This window comes from Stegostoma tigrinum, chromosome 17 (assembly GCF_030684315.1).
Source record: "Stegostoma tigrinum isolate sSteTig4 chromosome 17, sSteTig4.hap1, whole genome shotgun sequence".
NCBI classification, from domain to species: domain Eukaryota; kingdom Metazoa; phylum Chordata; class Chondrichthyes; order Orectolobiformes; family Stegostomatidae; genus Stegostoma; species Stegostoma tigrinum.
Window position 1 is genome coordinate 10091191 of NC_081370.1, and position 22701 is coordinate 10113891.

The window sequence follows — 22701 nt, forward strand, 5'->3', positions numbered from 1 at the left end:
TTTCAACAACTCCTCCCACCTTAGGATCCATCTATTTCCTCTCAAGCCTGTAAAGTCGACTTATTAAAATGTAGCTTCTTAATTGGTGTCCTTTAGTTTCCTAACCTAAATGCCAGAACATAATAGTCACTAGATCCCAATGTTACCTCCTGTTTAATTTATTGATTGTTTCCCTCTTTCATGAAAGAGGGCAAATTCCCTTGAGGTTTTTGCTGTGCCAAGTTTCTTTGATGGAAGTCCCATATTTTGTTTAGATGAAATTCCACTCACTTCGCAAGTTACTGCGAGGAATTGGGAGGAGCACCAAGGAAATTTCCTCCTTTGAATTTGTAATACTGGACCCATAACAATCAGATTATTTTACATTATTCAGCCATCCCTACCTGAACAATGTTGTCTTTAGTTAATAAACCCAAAAGGTGACCAGAACTAGGTGTGGTTCCTTCATCAAAGCAAGAGTCAAAATCTTGGAATTACCTACTGAACTCCCATGTGGGAGTATGTTCAGCATATAGATTGTAACCATTCAAAAAAGAAGCCCACCAGTGCTTTCTCAAGACAGCCACACATTGTCACCCAATGCTGATTTTGCCAGTAATACCTCCAGCCCAAAGCATGTTTTTAAGAAGTAATGTTGTAAACAGGGGTAATGCTAGCCTTTTACAAATTGAAGGTTTTATGTTGAATGCTATTAATCTTAATAAAGAGAATGCGCCAAACAGGATATAGTTATCTACTTATTCAATCTCTAGTTTCAAAGGGTGTGACTACATTTCTGTCTTATATATAACATTTCAAACTAGTATTGCAAGTTGTGATTGATCAGCGGCCAGAGCAGCTTGAACAGTGAGTCCATATGTCGTTCTGAAGACACTCATAATGTTTGAATTACTGAACTTATTCATCTTCTTCTGTTTACTGAATCATCCTGGTAAGTTCCATGAGACATTAATTGCATTGCTCTGTTGTGATTTAGTTGACCTCTACTACATGGTGACATCTCTTAGTATTGTACCTGCTTTTGACCGATAAGCACATTTCATTCCAGTCTCTCTTACTAACGTCTTCACCGTCTTTGCTGGTTTTTCTAACTTACTTAATTTTCAGCTTCTTTCCCTCAGTACTCTTTACTTTACGTTCATTAATAATTCTTATTTTTTCAATGCGTTTTACCCACATTCCCCTTTACATATTCAATTATATATTATTATCAATTTACTAATTTAAACATTATACAGCTGCTTTCAAAGATCCTTCTACTTTTTCATGTAGACCTTGCTTTAGAAATTATTGCTGATGATATTATTTGATGCTTCTGTCCATGAGTTTGAAAAAGCATTCAGAACAGGATTTTTATCAACATCATAGATTCTTGCTACTTTTATGAACTTTCTTTCTCACTGATGATCTCTAAACATTTATGGTGTTGCTATGGGCTGAGTTCATTGATTTTGTATTTTAATTGTGGATCAGACCCATAAGAAGTATATAAAATTCAGCACTTTGGCAACAATCCTGCATCACGTAAAACTAAATGTTAAAACATAATTTCTCAACATGTAGTTGTGGCTCAGTGACAGGAATCTATTTTGAAAGTTTGTTTTCAAAATGATTTTGACATAGCTATTTAATTTTGTGAATCACTTTAATAACTACTGTGAATTATTTACAGATATGTGAGTAAAAATGAACGCATAAACTTGCAAATCTGAAATCCACAAGGTTCTGGATATTTCATTGAAATTCTCATTTTTCCTTAACAAAATTTCCTTTTTCCTTGACAAAATGGTATATTATTGCTGAAAATGTCTCACTTCAGTTTCAGAGTATTATAAGGAAAGGTATCTTTAACATACTGACCCTAATACATTTACAGCAGACTAATATTGTGAAAAATGCAATAGTTTTACTGGGCCAGGTTTTAACTTGCTCATTAAGCCATTTACATATTGTACTAAAATTAGGCCCCATGATGCTTAGAGTTGCCATTTGTTCTGTTTTATAGTGAGTAATTGTTTAACTAAACTGCCTGCAACTTCTCTTAAAGAGTCAACTACAATATAAAAAGTTGGGTTTATAGAATAGACATTCTGTGCCTCATGTTGAGGATGTCTTATTAACAACCATACAAAAGAAACAGGAAAGACATGCTAAAGTTTTGATAAAAATACATCGCCAATGTCTATGCTTACAAACAAAACAAGACAGATATGGACAACCATTTGAAAATCAATTTCGAAGTGTCCCTACCCAGACATCAGCCATTCTCTTTAGCTGCAGAGTGAAGGTGCTGTCTGCATTCCACTATGACCCCATTCACTTGGAAATGTTAAACTGTTCAGTCTTTTAATCTGGTATTACTTTACCATGGAAAATTATCTAGCAATTGGTATACTGCATAAAAGTAATAACCCCAAACTTATTCAGCAATTCAGAAACTTAAATCCAAAGAGATCATAGTAACATTGTTATGATTTATTCATATGATTAATGTGAAAGTGATGAACTTTGAGAGCTATGAAGATGGATCTGGAGAGTAGATTTAGCTGGTTAGCTCTTACGGGAGCCAGTGCAGACACGGTCAAAAGGCCTCGTTCTGTAGAATTCTGTGCTTGTATTATTCTATGACTAAAAAGAGTCCAAAATAGATTTAGGAAGTAGAAAGAACAAGTGTTGTTTGATTATTTGGATCACTAACATGGTGGACCGGGAACTCCCTTTACATGCCCTCTTTACGGATTTCTGAAAGGCATTAGAAATGTTTCTCGACAAAAAATAATCAGCAAAAATGAAAGCTCATAAAATTGAAGCTAGCTTTCTGATGTGGTCCATAATCAGTTGGAAGGAAGAAGGTGGCGATGCCATCATGCAAAATGGGAAATGAATTGAGAGTGAACAATAATCTTTGTTGAACCTATCACTTATATTATTTGCTCCTTTACCATGTGACTAATGTAGGAGTCACAGAAATGTAAACCATATGCAATGAATAGGTAGATTACTTATTGTGACTAGCACTGGTAATATAGATTATATTTATATGTATAGTTGACACGTAGATACATGCCACAATGCACAATTTTGAAATATATGCTTCTCAATCTCACCACAATTCTTGAGTCACGTGAGATGTGATATCACTTTTATCAGTCATTTTTCACTTAAAAATTTTAAAATGATCCTATAATATGTCTTTGTTTCACAGAGATAAAATCATATTCCCTTAACCAGAAAATATGCACATAGTATGCAATGAGGTTATGGCTCAAACTAAATATGTTGAAATGTGCTTTACAATTACACAAAAGTGACATCTTAAAACACATAGGAGATCTATTGATTGGACAAGATCTGGTAATTGATTTCTAGCACCCGTGGTTGTTTGTTGTTTCATTTGTCTGGTAATCATAGACCTCTATCCAAAACTGTGATCACTTTTGCATCTCTTCTGGTTCATTCACAATTCAGCAAGTTTGTTAACTCGTTTCTCATCTGTATACGTGGCAGACATGGATTTGTCATCCAACCTTGTCCCTGACCATGTCCATGGGAGAGTCAAGAATCAGTAATGTTGTCTAACTCTAGTTGATTTCAGTTCCACCTGAAAATTGCACCATCTAGTGTCCTGATCTCATACAGTCTGGGTTGATCACAACTTCTAGCAACTCCTCAGGGATGCCAAATGTTTGACGAATGAAAAGAAACTGGTTAAAGAATGATCATGAACTCTGAACTTCTACTTAGAACTCTGGTCCTGCTTGTAAGCCACATGAACCCTCACCTTGTTTGGAATTCTTTGGAAAGAAGTCTATCTTTTACTATCAAAAAAAATTTAAGAAAAGAATTATCACCTGGGCATCATGGAAGAGCTGTTTCCCAAACACCATCTCTGCAGTAGTTTGAATGTGTCACATTGTGACATTAATATCTTGTGCAGTCTGCTGACACATTAAAATTAATTAATTGGTGGCACAAACAATGTTTTTAACCAAGCTGTTAGACTTCAGATAATTAGATTAGATTCCCTACAGTGTGGAAACAGGCCCCTCCGCCCAACAAGTCCACACTGCTCTTTGAAGTATCCCACCCAGACCTATCCCCATCCCTATACCCATATAACCCCACATACCCCTCAACACTAAGGGCAATTTAGCATGGCCAATCCATCTAGCCTGTACATCTTTGGACTGTGGGAGCAAACTGGAGCACCTGGAGGAAACCCACGCAGACACAGGGAGAATGTGCAAACTCCACACAGACATTCTCCTGAGGCTGGAATTGAACCCGGGTCCCTGATGCTGTGAGGCTGTAATGCTAATCACTGAGCCACTGTGCCACCCCCAATAATGTGGTAGCAAACACACATGGCAATTTTTCCTCTTGGCACCAGTATCTTAAAAGCCTGCCAGCTTATTGCCACACATTGTAAGAGAGACATTTATTCTGGCACATCAAATAAACTTAAAAAGAACACACTTTGTTGCCACGATGACCAGATGTCATAATTTGTGTATGTACCTGATGATTGGAAATTTTGTGAAGTCAGTCCTCAACAAGAAGAAACTTATTACCTTGAACGTGAAATAAGTCAATGCCACTCATTACCCATGGATGTGAGGGATTTCATGCAGAATCAAGGGTTCTTTCTATTGATTTCGCTGCTAATTTGATATATCTCATAGGATTTCATCATTTTCTCAACATCGTTGTTGGCTCCCATCCAGTAAACCACATCCCTGAAGAGATCTCTGCTATGATCAATCCTGAACAGCCCTTGATGTCATTGGATTAGAATATCCGAATGAAGAACGTTGGTATCAGGATTTGTTCCCCATTAAAAATCATCCCTTAGGTTATACCTTACCTTGAAATGGCCAAAAACAGCATTGATGTTTGCTTTGTTCCTGCATGGTGTCAGGCCATCCTTCCACAATCACCTTCCAAAACAACGATAGGGTCAACTCATTCGCCATCTTGTCCCAATTGTCCTTGTATTTGTGGAGTACAAAATTCATGAGATTGATTTTCAAGACACCTTCAATCTTAATGTCTACAGTATGGCTGGAGAAATATTGCAAGACATCACCTCTTTATGTAGGTTGGGCAGCCTCCTCAGGCTGTCCTGATGTGATCATTTTGCTGCCTAGTTTATGTCAAACTTCACAATTGTACCACTGAACCTTTATCAAAAGCCTCTGTAACTGTGAAGGAATATTTGTAAGCAGTTATACCAAGTTTTTCTTTTAGTCGGTGAATTCCTTTCCAAGAAAAAGATGCAGAATCTGGTGACGCTGAAAATCAGGGCTCAATTCTCACACTTAATATTGGAACAGCTAACCTGGGTCCACAACAAATCTTTTGACAAGAAGTTCACTGATTTCTCTTATTACAGATTACACACACCGAATACTTTCTTTTAGAACTTCTCCAGTGGGATTGCATGTTACCCTTGGTTTGATAATGCTGACTCAAATCACTTCAAATGACTCAAGCATTTGCAGTGGTTTTCCTGCTACAAATAAGATGTATATTTTTACCACCATGTTCCCAGTGGCTTACACAGTGAAATTGGGTATGTAGAAGACCAAAACATTCCATCGCTACTGGCAATGTTGCATGTCCTCCTGGCTCTCCATTACCTCTTGGTCTAGGCATTCTCCTATACCAAATAAATATTCATGTCTGATATGGTCCTGGCTCTTTTAACTATTAAATATGAAGCCATTATGACAAACAGCCTGTATTAGAAAATGTAAGTCTACAAAAATGAAGAGTAGCAGCATGGTTCAATGGTTAGCACTGCAGCCACACAGTGGTGGGGACCTGGGTTCAATTCCAGCCTCAGGTAAGTGTGTGATTACACAGTGTGGAGCTGGATGAATGTAGCAGGCCAGGCAGCATCAGAGGAGCAGGAAAGCTGACATTTTGGGTCTGGACCCTTCTTCAAAAATTCTGCTGCTCTGATACTACCTGGCCTGCTGCGTTCATCCAGCTCTACACCTTGTTATCTCAGACTCCAGCACTGGCAGTTCCTACTATATGTCAGATGAGTTTGTGGAGTTTGCACATGCTTCCCCGTATCCATGCAAATTTCTGTAGGGTGCTTTGGTTTTTACCCACAATCTAAAGGTGTGCAGGTTAGCATGGATAAGCCATGCTAAATTGCTCTGTGTGCCTAGGGATGTGCAGGCTAGGTGGATTAGCTATGATAAAAACCCCAAGTGTGGTTACAGGGATAGGTTGAGTCTGGGTGGGATCCTCTTTGGAGGATTGGTATAGACTTGATGTCTTAATCATTTCTTCCTACAATATTTCTAAGTCTCAGCTGTGTCCCTGGTCCTTCTTGGAACTTAACGCAACAAAGAAACCAAAGAGTGGTATAAAAACTGGGCGAGTCCACCGATTCACCAAGAACAAACCAGAATCATGATCCTCATTGCAGATCTTGGAGACATTTCAATAAAAAGAAGAAATCAAAGGATGTCATTGTTATACCAGAGCAGCTGTAGTTAGCAAGGTGAGAAAAGATCACCCCAGGGAGAGGTGAACAGCGCAGAAGTAGCTGGCCACTCTTAGCTTCACTCTTAGGGAACACTGAGGGAAATGTTTTCACCTAGGAATCCTACAAAGAAAGAAACAGGCAGTTTCGGGAATATCTTGTATTAAATAGGAAGAAGCAAGGTAGTGCTAAAATTTTCATGTACACCATGCTACACAGCCCCTTTCCATTTGAAGAATTAGCTACAAATTTTATAACTGTAGGATTGTATGACAAAAATGCAGAGCTGAAACTCTTACAGAAAGATTCCATTATTTGGTTCAAGCACTCAAAATTGAATGAGATTGAAAGGAACAATTGGGGATCTGGGACACAAGGAAACATCTCTGTCAAACTGAAAACCAAGGATGAAATTCAAGAAAAATTTTGCAAAGCTAGATCAGTACCTTATGGAATCAGGTTAAAGACTGAGGCAGAATTAGAGAGGCTGGTCAGGAGAGGAGTCCTTGAACCTGCTAAATGTCTGAGTGGACCATGCCTGTTGTACCAGTGATGAAGAAATGTGGTTTGGTACACACCAGCATGATATTGAATTCACTGCCTTTAATATGATTGCATAAAATCTTGACTAACTGAAGATCAGCTTTCCAGTAAGATTAATCTTAGTCAAGTGTATTTCCAGATGGACGTAGATTCTGAGTCACGATTTTAACACATAAAAAGCTATTCAAATACAAAGGATTTCCGTCTAGTCTCACATCTGCACCTGCATTATTCAAACATGCCATTGATCAGATTTGGGGGATTGTAAGGAGTGTAGCTTATCATAGACAATATTTTGTTTAGGGATACCATCTCTACAATTTAGACTTGAAGATTATAGTCTAAGAGTGAGGAAAGACAAATCTGAATTATTTTAAATCTTTCATTGAATATTTAGGCAATGTTATTGATGGTAAGGGATTATTCAAGTCATCTTCAAAAGTAAAAGCCATAACTGAGGCACCAGCTCCTAAAAATATAAACAACAATGATCATTTTGGCCTTGCTAAATTACTATGGCAGTTTTCCCAAATATTGTAAATATTCTCAAGCCATTACACAATTTATTATGCCACAAGAATTGGCAATAGGAAGATAAATGGGAAAGAGCCTTTATTAAAGTAGAAGTACTGACCTATTTTGACCCAAAGTTACCATTGTAACTAGAAATGTGATGCATAAGTGTATGGAGTGGTAGCAGTTTTTTCTCACATACTACCCAATGATGAAGAGAAGGCATTAGTTTTTACATCAAGATAATTAAGTAAAGCAGAAATGAATGATACACAGAGAAAGAAGATCTAGGTATTACTTTTGACAGTAGCTGAACCTACAAATACTTGCATAGCCAGGAATTTTTCCCTTGAACACAGACCATTGTTCACAACATTTGGGCCTCATGTAAGATATCTTCTTTAGCAGCGAGCTGTGTGCAGAGATGGGTACGGTTATTGTATCACAATGATACTATAAAGTATAAGTAATCCAATTTATGCAGGAATGCTGATGGGTCTCTACTTTAGCATTGCCAAATGAGTTGACTACAAACAGTTTATTCTGGAGACACTTTCTACTTCAAACTAGTTGAGAGCACTCAGGTAATGGCAGCACACTAAGTACACTATCTACTACTATCAAAAGTGACGAACATGGTATGTTGTGGTAGATCACAGGATTCTGGTTTGTTCTTGGTGAATCTGCAGAACTGAAGCTGGAGCCAGCTGTACTAGCAGGATGTCCCTTATGAGGAATAAGGGTCGTCTAAGGATATCTGTGTTAAATCAACTCCACAAAAGTCACTGTGGCAATGTCTGATTGAAGGGGATAGCCAGAAGCTGGTGGCTAGGACTTGATCCTGAACACTGTGGGGGAAGGAGTTTGCTATGCATGAGTTTGTAGCCTACCTTCATGAGTACCATTACTTGGGGCAATCTTTATGAGGTTTAATTATCAGGAACAACTTGTTAATGATGATCCATAGTTTATATCACAAGAGCTTATGGGTTATCAATAGCAGAAAGGAATTCAATATATACAATCAGCTCCTTATCACCCAATCACAAATGTTTTGGAAGAAAAGTTTGTTCATACACTGAGACATTCTCTACAGATAACTTAAGAACAAAGATCACTACGCAAAAGACTGAGCTAATTTTTTGTTAACCTTCCAGAACACAACCCAATGGATGACTGTAAGCTCTCCAGCATTGCTCATGGTAAATGTCTATTGCATGCAGCACTGTGATATGCTGAAACCATCCACAACCAAAGACATTGTTAACTGTGAACAACAGAAATGATACACTATGGGGAAGACTTGCAGATTAACTCTTGGCACCAGAACCAATGGCCAGAGACACCATTAATTGAAGATCCACAGTTAACCATGCCATGTGGAGACCTGAATGTCCCTGAGAACAGCCTTGTAATTGAAGTATCTAAGTGTCTAATTACCTCAGTGGAGGATCCACCACTGTGTGAATTTTCAAACGTTCATGTATCTCAGGAAAATACAACAAATAATGTTCCACATATACCTAAAACAGTAGAGGGTAAAGGCAACAAGAAAAATAGACAGAGATAATGGGAACTGCAGATGCTGGAGATTCCAAGATAATAAAATGTGAGGCTGGATGAACACAGCAGGCCAAGCAGCATCTCAGGAGCACAAAAGCTGACGTTTCGGGCCTAGACCCTTCATCAGAGAGAAATATACAGAGAAATATACAAAAATAGACAGTTGCAGCCACAGGAATTGATGTCATAAAGAACGTATTACTTATTGCCAGTTATACATATGATTGTAAATATTGACAATGTTTTCATTGTAGGACTCCTTATTGTAATGGGGAGGGATGTTGTGTATTTGTGTGAGTATGGTGGGCTGTCTGATCATGTGACATCATGAAGACACCATTAGCCCTTTCAGATGGAACAAGCTCAGTCTAACTTTGCTCCCTGCAGAATGGTAACCTCTTAGATAAAGCTCCTGCACCTTTAATGCTTCAGCCTCCTGGTCCTTCTCGGAATTTAACATTTCTAGATCAATTTAACCTTAGAAGAATGCTCACCGCTCTTCTGCAGACATATAAACACAATTATGGCAAATATCTTAGTTTGCATAGTATCATTAGCAATTTGATTCACATTGCTAATATGGAGCACTTGTTAATTGGCAACTGAACATGGTTCTTGGTCAGATCCTCTTCAGGTTTCAGCATCTTGTCAACATTGGGGTTTCTTCATGGACTTTCAGGTGTGTGTTGGCAGTTTTCATAATGTCTTGTTTGCTTTCCCTCTGCATTTGGCTTATCATCATTTTTTGATGTATGCTCTGAGCTTATCCATCTGCATTGCCTTGTGCAATGTCCACAAACACCATACACTTTGCGCAAGTATCAATATGTGAATTGCGTGGGCTAGGCCACATTTATAAGGCTTTGCAAATTTCTGTGCCCTGGCTGCCATGCCAATTGTTGAAGCCATCACATCACATGTAACTAGTGGCATGCGGACACAACGGCTTTAAATGTCCTTCCATTGTTAAATACTGTATTAATACTACTCTCTTTCTGGAAGAAATAAAGTAGAAAATAAGAGCAGGAGTTGACCATTCAGCCCCTCAAATCTATTCTACTATTCAGTTACATTATGGCTGATCATTTAACTCAACACAATTTTCATCCATTATGTTATATCCTTTGATGCCATTACTGTCCAGAATTTTCCTGACCACATTCAATGACTGTGATTCCACAGCCCTCTGGAGTAGAGAATTCCAAAGATTTGCTATTTCTAATTGAAGAAATCTGTCCTCACCTTAGTCTGAAATGGCCTACCCAATATTCTGAGACTGTGCCTCTCTGATGTTTTACAACAACCAGGGGAACTGCCTTCCCTGCATCTATCCTCGGGTGCCCTGTAAGAACTTCTTAAGTTCAAACAAGGCTACCTCTCATTCTTCTCAACTCTAGCCCCTGTCACGTCAATTGTTTCTCATAGAATAATCCTACAATTGAAGGAACCAGTCATGGAAACTTATGTTGCTTGCCCACTCTGGCAAGAACGTCTTTCCTTGGGTAAGGAGTTCAAAGTAATGCGTAATACTCCAGGCATGATCTCAACAAGACTCTATACCATTGCCGGAAGATTTTTTTTTCCTGCATTGAAATGCTTTTGCAATAATTTCCAACATAGACAATATCCAGACTTAGACTGAAAAATGGCAACTAACGTTCACGCCACACAAATGCCAGGCAGTGAACAATAAGAAAGAATGTAAGCATTGCCCCTCGACAGTCAATGTTATAACCATTACTCAATCCCTGAGATCAATATCCTTGGGGTTACCATTGAACAGTAACTCAACCGGACTTGCCATATAAATACAGTGGCTACAAGAGCAGGTCAGCGGCTGGGAATACCATGGGGAGTAACTCACCTCCTGAATCCCCAAAGCTTGTCCACCATCTCCAATGCACAAGTCAGGAGTGCAATGGAATAATTCCTATCTGCCTAGATGAGTGCAGCCCCAACAACACTCAGGAAGCTTGACACCTTCCAGGACAAAGAAGCCCACTTGATTTGCATCACATCCACAAACATTCACTCCCTCCACCACCAACGCTCAGTGGCAGCAGTGTGTGCTATCAACAAGATGCACTGCAGAAATTAACCATAAATCCCTACACAGCAACTTCCACACTCATAACCACTTTCATCTAGAAGCATAAGGACAAAAGATACGTGGGAACACCAGTACATGCAAGTTCCCCTCCAATCCATTCTGACTTAGAAATATATTGCTGTTTCTTCACTGGTGTTGGGTTAAAATCCTGGAATTTTTCTCCCTATGGGCACTGTGAGTGTACCTACAGCATGTGGACTGCAGCGGTTGAAGATGGCAGCTCATCACCATCTTCTCAAGAACAACTAGGGATAGGCAATAAATGCTGCCCAGCCAGTAATGCCCATGTCTCACCAGTGAGTTAAAAAAAAGTTCCTTTTCTTCATGGATCATTGTTAAATTCAACGGTTACACTTGCTGATGAGAAGAGAATAAATACAGCAAGCTATTTAAATGGAGAGAGACTGCAGAATGCTGTGCTTCAGATGAGTCTGCATCTCCTCATATATTAGCATTAGCAGGAACAGCAAGTAATTACGAATACAAATGGATTGAAAACCTTTCTTGGAAAGACAATGTTGTATAAAATTAGGGAATTCTTGTTTCAGCTTTATAGTGCGATGATAAAAGCCTATTTGGAGTACTATATACAGTTTATGTCCTTGTTTCCGAAGGTGTTTATTTGCACTGGAGGTAGTTCTGAGTAAGTTCTTGATCAAAGATGTGGATCTCCAAATGGATTTGGATTGGGTTAGGGAAATTATTGATGCTTAGCACAGAAGGCTTTGGAAACCTCTTTAGGTTTAAGAAACAACAACACTTTTTAAAGTGTAGGGGTGTCACTAATATATATAATAAGGTGTAGAGCTGGATGAGCACAGCAGGCCAAGCAGCATCAGAGGAGCAGGAAAGCTGACGTTTTGGGCCTAGACCCTTCTTCAGAAATGGGGGAGGGGAAGGGGATTCTGAAATAAATAGAGAGAGAGGGGGAGGTGGATAGAAGATGGATAATAGAGAAGATACGTAGAGAAGAGATAGACAGGTCAAAGAGGCGGGGATGGAGCCAATAAAGTTGAGCGTAGGTGGGGAGGTAGGGAGGTGATAGGTCAGTCCAGGGAGGATCAACAAGTCAAGGGGGCCGGATGAGGCTAGTAGGTAGGAAATGGGTGTGGGGCTTGAGGTGGCAGGAGGGGATAGGTGGGAGGACGAACAGGTTAGGGAGGTGGGGACAAGCTTGGCTGGTTTTGGGATGCGGTTGGGGAAGGGGAGATTTTGAAGCTTATGAAGTCCACATTGATACCATTGGGCTGCAGGTTTCCTAAGCAAAATATGAGGTTTTGTTCCTGCAACCATCAGGTGGCATCATTGTGACTCTGCAGGGGGCCCAGGATGGACACAACCTTGAAAGTATTGAGTCTGTGTAATCTGTAATAAGAAGGGTCAGGCCTGAAATGTCAGCTTTCTGCTCCTTTGATGTTGCTTGGCCTACTGTGTTCATCCAACTCTACACCTTGTTATCTCAGATTCTCAAGCATCTGCGGTTCCTACTATCTCTCACTAATATAACATTTTCCTTCAGTAGCAGGTGAAGGAAAACTTCATTACCATAATAATCTCAACAAAGGTGAAAACATCATAAAACAAGGTAAGTGCAGTGTGTGCATATCTGCTCACTCCTGAAGTTGCTTAGGTATCTACTGCTAAATAATGGCGAATGCCATTAGTCTTGCCATTATTTGGATAGCAATGTTTAGCCAATTCTTATTGAATTTAAATTGGAGCGCAAGAATTTGTTTCCTCCCTCCTAAAGAAGATAAGGTTTACTGAATGCTATCTAGTATTATTTAAAAGACAATTTGTGGACATCTAGACCCTGCTGGTCAAGTGGCTGTTTAAGAATTAAAACTTATCCTGCATAGATCCATTGTTAGCAAAGTGTGCTGAGCATTAACTGAGCAAAATGATTCAGAGTGAACAATAGTAAGGCTAGTCGTGATAGTGAGGTGAGGGAGGCGAGAACAAACTAGGGATGAAAGCAAGAGGAGGCAGGGAATGAGAAAACAGTGTCGGGGAGAGTGTGAGTGAAGATGTGGAGGGTAGGGCTAAAACCCGAGGGAGAGTCAAGTGGGATAAAGAGTGGGGAAGCTGTGGGAGGGTAAGTAGGGTGGGGTGTTGATGTATGTGGCCGGGGGATTGAGATGGGGTGTATGTTGAGGGGGATTGGGGAGGTGGAGGGCTGACAGTGTATTGTGGAGTGAATTTAGGGTGGGCAGGGGAGGAGGTGTATGTTTTAAAGATTTGGAGTGGGAGAGAGTGGGGGTGTGTGTAGTTGGGGCATTGCTGTCGGGGAGGGAGCAGGTGTATGTGGGATGCGGAGGGAGGTGGTGTATGTGGGAAGGGATTTGGGGTAGAGGAGGGAAGGGGTGTATGTGGGTGGGTAGCTGTGATGGTGTAGGAGGGTATTTATGTCGGAGGGTATGGTGTGGGGGGAGTGTGGGAGGGTATGGTGTGGGGGGAGTGTATGTGAGTGGGGGGGGGTTGTATATGGGTGGGGTATGGAGTGGGTGGGGAGTATGTGGATGGGATATGATGTTGGTGGGCGTGTATGTTGGTGGTGTATGGTGTGAATGAGGGTGTATGTGGGTGGGATATGGTGTGGGTCAGATTGTGTGTGGTTGGGATATGGTGTGGGTTGGGGTATGGTGTGCATGGGGTATGGTGTGGATGGGGGTGTACGTGGGTGGGGTATTGGGTGGGTGGGAATGTATGTGGTTGGGATATGGTGTGGGTGGGAATATGGTGTGGATAGGGTATGGTGTGGGTAGGGGTGTAAGTGGTTGGGATATGGTGTGTGTAGGGGTGTATGTAGATGTGGGTTGGGATATGGTGTGGATGGGGGTGCATGTGGGTGTTGGTTTATTGGGGAATGGGTATGGTGTGGGTGGGGTTACCTGTGTGGGGGTATGGTGAGGTTGTGTGAGGGGGAGGGGCTATTTTGACCGTTATTTTTAAACCAGTTTGTTTTTGCTGGGGGAACGCGCGGGCTGGCTACCGCTGCTCTGATTGGCTGAGCCATATCTTGGTCTCTGCCCACTTAGTGAGCTCGCTCTTGGTCATGGCACTTTCTTGAAGCGGCTCCTTCTCCTAGTGTTCAGCTTGAGAACTAATTATTGCTAGTTTGACACTCTCATGTAAATGTATGTATTTGGCTGGGCATGATTTATTTTCAATTGTCCAAGATGGAGTTAAAGGTCCTTCTTGAAGACTGTGCTTCCCAGCATGCCCTCGAGGTGCACGTTATCCCGGGAATGTGCCACCTCATCCCGGAGGTATTGGTACCCCTAACCCCGGGGAGAATATGCCAATCATCAACACACCCGGAATGTTATCAGGTCTTGCCAGACTGTTCAGTTTCAGTTCCCATAGCTCCTGATAATTAGCCGCCGGGTGAATTGAGTGTACGTTGATAGTTATGCTTCCCCTTGAGGGAAATCTGATGTTCAGTTTGATGCATGACCTTTATATTTGAAGATGACCGGGGCTGGTCAAGTTTTTACTGTGGCAGTAAAGATCAACCCAGTGTTGTGGTTTGTTAGAGTTGTCAGTCACCAGGCACATCTTTTGCTTCCAGGCATACTGGACACCTTGGTCCAACTCGTCCATACAGACCAAGTTCCTCAAACCAAACCAGTCCCACTTGCCTGTGTTTGGTCCATGTCCCTCTAAACCTTTCCTATCTGTGTACCTGTCTGAAAGTCTTTTAAATGTTATACTTACACCTGCATCTGCCACTTCCTCTGGCAGTTCATTATGCATATGAACCATCATCTGCCTGACGAAGTTGCCCATCAGGTTCCTTTTAAATCTTATTCCTCTCACCTTAAAATATGCCTCCTAGTTTTGAGCTCTTCCACCCTAGGAGGGTATGGTGTGGGGGGAGTGTGGGAGGGTATGGTGTGGGGGGAGTGTATGTGAGTGGGGGGGGGTTGTATATGGGTGGGGTATGGTGTGGGTGGGGAGTAGGGGAAAGACCTTTGCAGTTCACCTTATCTATGCCCTTCATGATTTTATAACCCTCTATAAGGCCAGCCCTCTACCTCCTAAGCTCCAGTGAAGAAAGTCCCAGCCTATCCTGTAACTCAAACTCTCCAGTCCTGGCAACACCCTGATAAATCTTTTCTTAACCCTCTCCAATTTACTAATATCTTTCCTATTACAGGTCAACCAGAACTGCACACAGTACTCCAAAAAGACAGGCGTCACCAACATCTTTCACAGCCTCAATATAATTACTCCACTGCTCTACTCAGTGGTCTGAACAATAAAGGCAAATGTGCTAAATGCCTTCCTAACCATCTTGTCTATCTGTGATACAGTTTTCAAAGAACTATGCACCTGAACCACAAGGTCTCTCTTGTTGAGTTCCTGTTAGATGGGGTCTTGTGGTTCACTGGTGGTATCCTGACCTCTTCACCAGAAAGTGTAGGTTTAAATCCCACATGCGGATGTGACGTCATGGTAATGTGTTAGACACATTCAAACTGGTTAGTTAAGAACAATTTACAACTTTTTGTAATGTTCATTTTTTGACTGCCCATTTCTTGCTCTTCAATTTCTCCCCTTCTTAAATTTTAATGGACCGTGACATGTCGCAGTTTCCCACTGTTGATGTTACCTAGAATGGTGACGAAACATCTGGGAACAAACCTTCAAGCTCAGTGAACCAGCTTACATCTGGAACAAAATTAAGACCCACTCTCTTGTGGACCGAGAGGAGGAGAGTGCTGTGTTGGAGGTGAAAGGGAGACGTCGGGTTGGCTGTGCACCCTTGCGACCGGTGGATCTTAATGCTGGCTTCGGCCTAACGCTGGTTCAGGGGAGCAGCCAACCTGCAACAATGGCTGTGGCAAGTGCTCGTGCCCCAGGTCAGGGGGTCCGGAACACCATCCGTGTTTCCGTAAAGAAGGTGGATGAAGGTGCACCTGTGGACCGCACCTTCCTCATGAAGAGGGTCCTGTTGGACTGTTGCGGGTTCGCTGCTGCGGACATTTACTGCCTACAGGATTTCCCTGGAGGAGGTTTTTACGATGTGACCTTCAGGAGTGCCAAGCTTTGCGAGCGCTTCCTGGAGGTTTTCAAGGAGAAAGGAGGTGAGGGCCCCCTCTCTGTATTGACCGCTGTCCCGCTGTTTGTGATGCCAGCACAGAGGAGCCGTATGGTGACTGTACACATGTACAACCCGCATGTGCCAGCAGTTGATGTCCTGACCTTCCTTGGAAGGTACGTGAAGGTGGAAGGGGACCTAACTGACATCATGGACCCCTTTGGCATCTGGACCAGTAAGAGGCAGGTCAAGGTGACGCTGAGGATGGGCGCGGACGGGAACGTCGTACACCCACTGTCCAGCTTCGCGATCGGCGGGAGCAAGGGCTACCTGACCTATGCAGGGCAACCTATAGTCTGCCATGCCTGTGGTAGGTCAGGTCACGTGGCGGTCGACTGCAAAGCCACCATCTGCAGGAACTGCAGGGAGGAGGGACACCTTGCAAAGGATTGCCCACAAGAGAAAAGCTGCAACCTTTGCGGGGAAGCGGGCCACCTCTATAGGGCATGCCCGCAGCGGGGGACCACCTACGCCCAGGTCACTGGCAGGGGCAATGCGGGGCCAGCCCCCCCGGAGGAGAGGAAGGCACCAGGGCCCAGCAAGGACCCCACTAATGTGCAGGAGGGCCAGGTCATGCAGGAGGGCCCAGCCCCGCAGGATGGGCCCGTTGGCCAGCAAAGTGACCCTGCAGGCTCCGCTACCACCCCCCCCCCCCCGACAACCCAGAGTCGATGGAGGCGGCGACAGGCGACCCAGGGGAGTGGACGACGGTCCGGAAAGTGAGGAGGAAGGTGCGTCGACGGGCCCAGGAACCGCAACCATCAGGCGGGAAGAGGCAGCTACAGGGGGGCTATACGAGCCCCTCTGACGAGGGGGATTCGGAGAGGGCCCGCCCGAAGCAGAAGTTAAAGATCTCGAGGGAGAAGGAAAGCAGCACCACGCTTCCAGGTGACGGGAGGCGTCCTGAGGCTCCCTCCGTCACCCAGTCAAGTGCCGCTGGGGCACTGGAGGGCCCCCCAGAACTTCCAGGCGGGAAGGAGGAAACAGCGCGTCCCCAGCCTGACCCAGAGCCGGACCCTCCTGCCTCCGCACCCCCGACGGGGGGATGCCACCCGGAAGGCAGCACGGACGGTTTCCTGAGCCCGGAGAGCGTCCAGCAGTTAGCCCGGGCAATGGGCATGAAGGGACAGATGGAGGGGCTGGACCTTGGACTTGGGGAGGGTACTGCGGTCACTGCCCACAATGGGGGTACGAGTTGCGAGCATTAATGTGCGCAGTGTCAAGTCCACCACAAGATGTGTATCCACGTTGGCCTACCTGACCACCATCAAGGCGGACCTCCTGTTTCTGCAGGAGTGCGGGATACCGCACCTCGGCAGGTACGGGAAATGGTCCAGCGCCTGGACCTGTGGGCCTTCGATCTGGTCGGGGGGTAACGACTGTCGCTCCTCGGGCCTCGCTATTCTGCTGCGTGGGCGCGACTTCACCATCTCTCAAGTTCAGGAGGTGGGGGGTGGGGCGCCTCCTAGTGGCTGACATCACCTACAGGAACGCTCCCCTGAGGCTGATCAAAGTTTACGCCCCAGCAGTACGGAGGGAGCGGTTGGCCGTCCTGCAGTGGCTTCCACCCCTGCTGGCTACGTCCAGGCCGGTCATCCTAGGCGGAGACTTCAACTGCATCATTGATGCAGATGGAACATCCGGCATGGGGACAGCGGGTGGGGGGAGTCAACTGGACGTCACGTCCAGATTCTTGATGGGCACGGTGAATGACGCCAAGCTGCTCGACATCTTCAGCACCCCTGCAGATGGAGCACAGTGGAGGTACACCTGGTCGCGGCCAGACGGGTCTATCCGCTCAAGGATAGACTTCCTGTTTGTGTCACAGGCGTTCTCGGTCAGGTCCACCGGCGTCGAGCCGGTGTTCTTCTCTGACCACTGCCTCCTGCTGGCCAACTGTCACTTACAGGACGATCAGCCGGCCGGCAAGGGGACGTGGAAGATCAACACGACTCTGTTGATCCCAGAGAACATCGAGGAGCTTAAAAGGGAGTACGCCGGTTGGAGAACGATGAAACCCCTCTTTGAGTCTCCGGGCGACTGGTGGGAGATGGTGAAGGAGAACATCAAGAGGTTCTTTGTCCTCAAGGGTGTTCGGAAGGCGAGAGAGAGGCGGGGTAAGCTGTCGCAACTCCAAAAAAGGGTGCAGAACGTGCTCCTTCTGCAGCTGATGGGATCGATGTCACGGAGGACCTCTGCGAGGTGAGGGGCCAGCAAGCCTCGCTCTTCGCCGTGGAGGCCTCCAGGATAATCTTCCGGTCCAGGGTCCGCTCCGTGGAGCAGGACGAGACATGCTCGCGTTTTTTCTTTCAGAAGGTGCACAAAGAGAGCTCTGTGCTTAGCCGGCTGAAGGAGGACGACGGCTCGGTGACGTCGTCTCGGCCCGACATTTTGAGGATCAGCAGATCCTTCTATGCCGGACTGTACGACACGAAGCCCACGGACAGCACGGCCTCCGAGTCGTTCCTGTCGTCTATCACGGAGGTCTTAGACGACGGCACGAGGGAGTGGCTGGACCGGCCGATATCCCTGGACGAGCTGACCAGAGCCCTCAAGTCCTTGGAGAGGAATAGGACACCCGGGAGCGACGGCTTACCGATCGAGCTGTATTCCGCTCTGTGGGACCTGGTCGGCCAGGACCTGCTGGAGGTGTACGATAGTGTGCTTCGAGCAGGGGAAATGTGCAAGTCCATGAGGAAGAGCATCATCACCCTCATTTACAAGAGGAAGGGGGAGAGGGAAGAAATTAAGAATTGGCATCCCATTTCACTATTGAACGTGGACTACAAAACCCTGGCCAAGGTCATAGCCAACCGGGTCAGGTCTGTCCTGGAGTCGGTGATTCACCCTGACCAAACCTGTGCTGTGCCGGGCAGGAAGATCGCTGATAGCCTCGCGATCATCAGGGATATGATCGCCTACGTACAGGACAGGCGGGTGGACACCTGCCTCGTCAGCCTGGACCAAGAGAAGGCCTTCGACAGGGTCTCTCATGCTTACATGAGAGATATCCTCTCCAAATTGGGGTTCGGGGAGGGCATCCGCAATTGGATCCGGCTGCTCTACGCCAACATCGTTAGCGCAGTCTCGATCAACGGGTGGGAATCGGACAGTTTTCCTGTTAGATCTGGAGTCAGGCAGGGCTGCCCGCGCTCTCCTGCCTTGTTTCTGTGCTGTGTGGAGCCCTTCACTGCATCCATCAGGAAGGACGTGAGCCTGAAGGGCGTGACTATCCCAGGCAGCGGAGACCTTCAGGTCAAGACCTCCCTGTACATGGACGATGTCGCCGTCTTCTGCACCGATCGTCGGTCGGTGAGTAGACTATTGGACATCTACGGCCAGTTTGAACTGGCCTCGGGTGCCAAAGTCAATAGGAGTAAGAGTGAGGTCATGTTCGTCAGGAACTGGGACAACCGCTCCTTCATCCCCTTCACCATCAGGTAAGACTACCTGAAGGTGCTGGGTGTTTGGTTTGGTGGAGCTGGGGCATGCACTAAGACTTGGGAGGAGCGTATCACCAAATTGAAGCAGAAGCTGGGCAGGTGGACGCTCTGGACCCTCTCCATCGTGGGTAAGAACCTGGTTGTCAGGTGTGAGGGGCTTTCAGTACTGTTGTATGTGGCGCAGGCCTGGCCTATTCCCTGGACCTGCGCCGCTGCGGTTACCCGGGCCATCTTCCACTTCATTTGGGGATCGAGGATGGACCGGGACCGCAGGGACACCATGTACAAAGACCTGGAAAATAGGGGAAAGGGCGTACCGATCGCCACCCTCGCCCTGATGGCTACCTTTGTGTGCGGCTGCAACAAGCTGTGCGTAGATCCTCAGTACGCAAACACCAAGTGTCACTACTTACTGAGGTTCTACCTGTCCCCGGTGTTGCAAAGGATGGGCCTGGCCTCGTTGTAGTGGAACGCTCCAAGTAATTGGACCGTTCCGTACCACCTGTCCTTCGTGGAGAAATTTTTGAAAGGAAACACCTTTGACCACAAGGCCGTCAGGCAGTGGTCAGCACGTAGTATCCTCAAGACCCTTCGGGAAAAGGAGAGGGTGGATCCCGTCGTGTGGTTCCCCACGCAGACTGCCAAAGTCGTTTGGCAGAATGCTTCATCGCCAGAACTTTCAAACAAGCACAAGGACATTGCTTGGCTGGCGGTGAGAGGGGGTCTGCCAGTGAGATCCTTTATGCATGCCCGGAATCTCTGCGCCACCGCACGCTGCCCTTGAGGTGGCTGCGGGGAGGACGAGACTGTCGATCACCTCCTTCTGGAGTGTGCCTATGCGCAGGAGGTCTGGAGGGGGATGCAGTGGTATTTGTCAAGGTTCGTCCCGAGCAGCTCTGTGACGCGGGACTCCGTGCTCTACGGGCTGTTCCCGGGTCGCAAACTGAGACCAACATCAACTGCGCCTGGAGGACCATCAATGCAGTGAAAGACGCTCTTTGGTCTGCCCGCAACTTGCTGGTCTGCCAGCTGAAAGAACTGACCCCGACCGAATGTTGCAGACTGGCGCACTCCAAGGTCCAGGACTACATGCTGAGGGACGTGCTAAAGCTTGGGGCAGCCACCGCCAAGGCGCAGTAGGGAAAGACCACGGTATGAAACCCCTCGTCCAGAATAGAAAAAAGGGCCCTATCTGGTACTTGGGCCCAGCTGGCACCTTCCCCAACTGGTCAGGGGGCCAACTGGGACTGTGCGGGGTGATGACTGCCGGGGTATTTTCTTTGCTTTGTTTTTTTTTTCTTCTTTTTTTTCCTTTAGTTGATGTATGTACCCCCTGGGTAACCCGGAGCGGCTTGCATGACTGGGTAGGTGTATAAATATGTTTTATTTTTTGTACATCTTATGAATAAAGTATATTTTTTCAAATTAAAAAAAAGTGACAAAACGTCTGAAAACTAACCTTCCAGCTCAGTGAGCAAACTCACATCGAGATAACACACAACTTTATCACACAATTGCCAGTCAATAACTATCTCCAACATGAGTGAATTTCACCTTTGGCCTTATTCATGGCTTGAACCTTACTGAAGCTCCCATTACCAACAACCTGGGGATTACCATTGTCAAGAAACTCAATTGGACAGCCATGTAAATACAGTGGCTGGTCAGAGGCTGGGAATTTTGCAATGAGCAACTCATCTCCTGACTCCTGAAAGCTCGTCCGCCATCGACAAGGCACAATCCAAGCGTGTGGAATGCAAGTGCACCTCCACAACATTTGATTGGCACTCAAACCACAAAGATTTACTTCCTCCAGCACCGATGCATAGTAGTAGCAGTATGTAATATCTATAAGATGCACTGCAGAAATTCACCAAGGCTCTTTGGATAGTATCTTCCAAACCTATGAGCACTGCCACCTGGAATAACAAGAGCAGCAGATACATGTGAATATCACAACCTGCAAGTTCCCCTCCAAGCCAGACATCATCCAGACACCGGAAATATATCATTGTTTGTTCAGCGTCACTGGGTCAACACCCTGGAATTCCCTACCTAACAGTATTGCAGTGCTGGTGCTGTGTGATAAGGGGTAGGGGTGATAGTGGGGTGGTCAGATAGCTCAGATAGCTGGGCGGCTGGTTTGTAATGCACAGTGGCACCACTGAGTGGGTTCACTTTCTCTACTGGCTGAAGTTACCCCAAAGGCCCTGCTTTCACATTCTCATTACTTGCTGGAGGCATGGTGAACTTCAGGTTAAATTTGCCATGGCTCATCTCTCCCTCTCTCTAATGGTCTGCATCAGTTCAAGAAGGCAGCTCATTTTCTCAAGGCCTGACAAGTAACATTTGTGCCACATGAATGACAGCCTACGACCACTACTAATAAGAAGCAATCTAACCAGCATCCCTTGACATTTTTTTGGTGATAAAATCACTTAATTCCCAATTATTAATATCCTGGGTTTACCATTAATCAGAAACTCAGCTAGAACTACCACATAAACACAACGGGTACAAAGTCAGAGGCTGAGAATACTGCAGAGCAACTCACCACCTGATTCCCCAAACCTGTCCACCATCTGCAAGGCACAGTCAGGAGTGTGATCGAATATTCTCCACTTGCCTGGATGTCTGCAGTTCTAACAAAATTCAAGAAGCTTGACAACATTCAGGACAAAGCAGCCCAGTTGATTGGCACCACATCCACTTCCTCCACCAGCAATGCTCAGTTGCAGCAGTGTATACTATCTACAAGATGCCCTGCGGAAATCTACCAAATATCCTTAGATACTATCTTCCAAACTAATGACCACTTCCATCTAAAAGGAAGAGAGCAGCAGGTACATGGGGACATGACCACCTGCAAGTTCCCCCCCAAGTCACTCATCACCCTGACTTGGAAATATATTATTATTCCCTCACC

General features: G+C 45.1%; 1 protein-coding gene across 1 annotated transcript in view; it reads left to right on the forward strand.

Moving 5' to 3' along the window:
• The first annotated feature begins 823 nt into the window (after positions 1 to 823).
• LOC125459471 (mucin-6-like) overlaps positions 824 to 22701 on the forward strand; it is a 210458-nt gene continuing 188580 nt past the window's right edge. Inside the window, exons 1-2 of the mRNA XM_059652220.1 lie at positions 824 to 931; positions 12748 to 12813. Of these exons, the coding sequence (XP_059508203.1) occupies positions 880 to 931; positions 12748 to 12813 (118 nt within the window). The 5' untranslated portion in view covers positions 824 to 879. The remainder of the gene's footprint in view (positions 932 to 12747; positions 12814 to 22701) is intronic.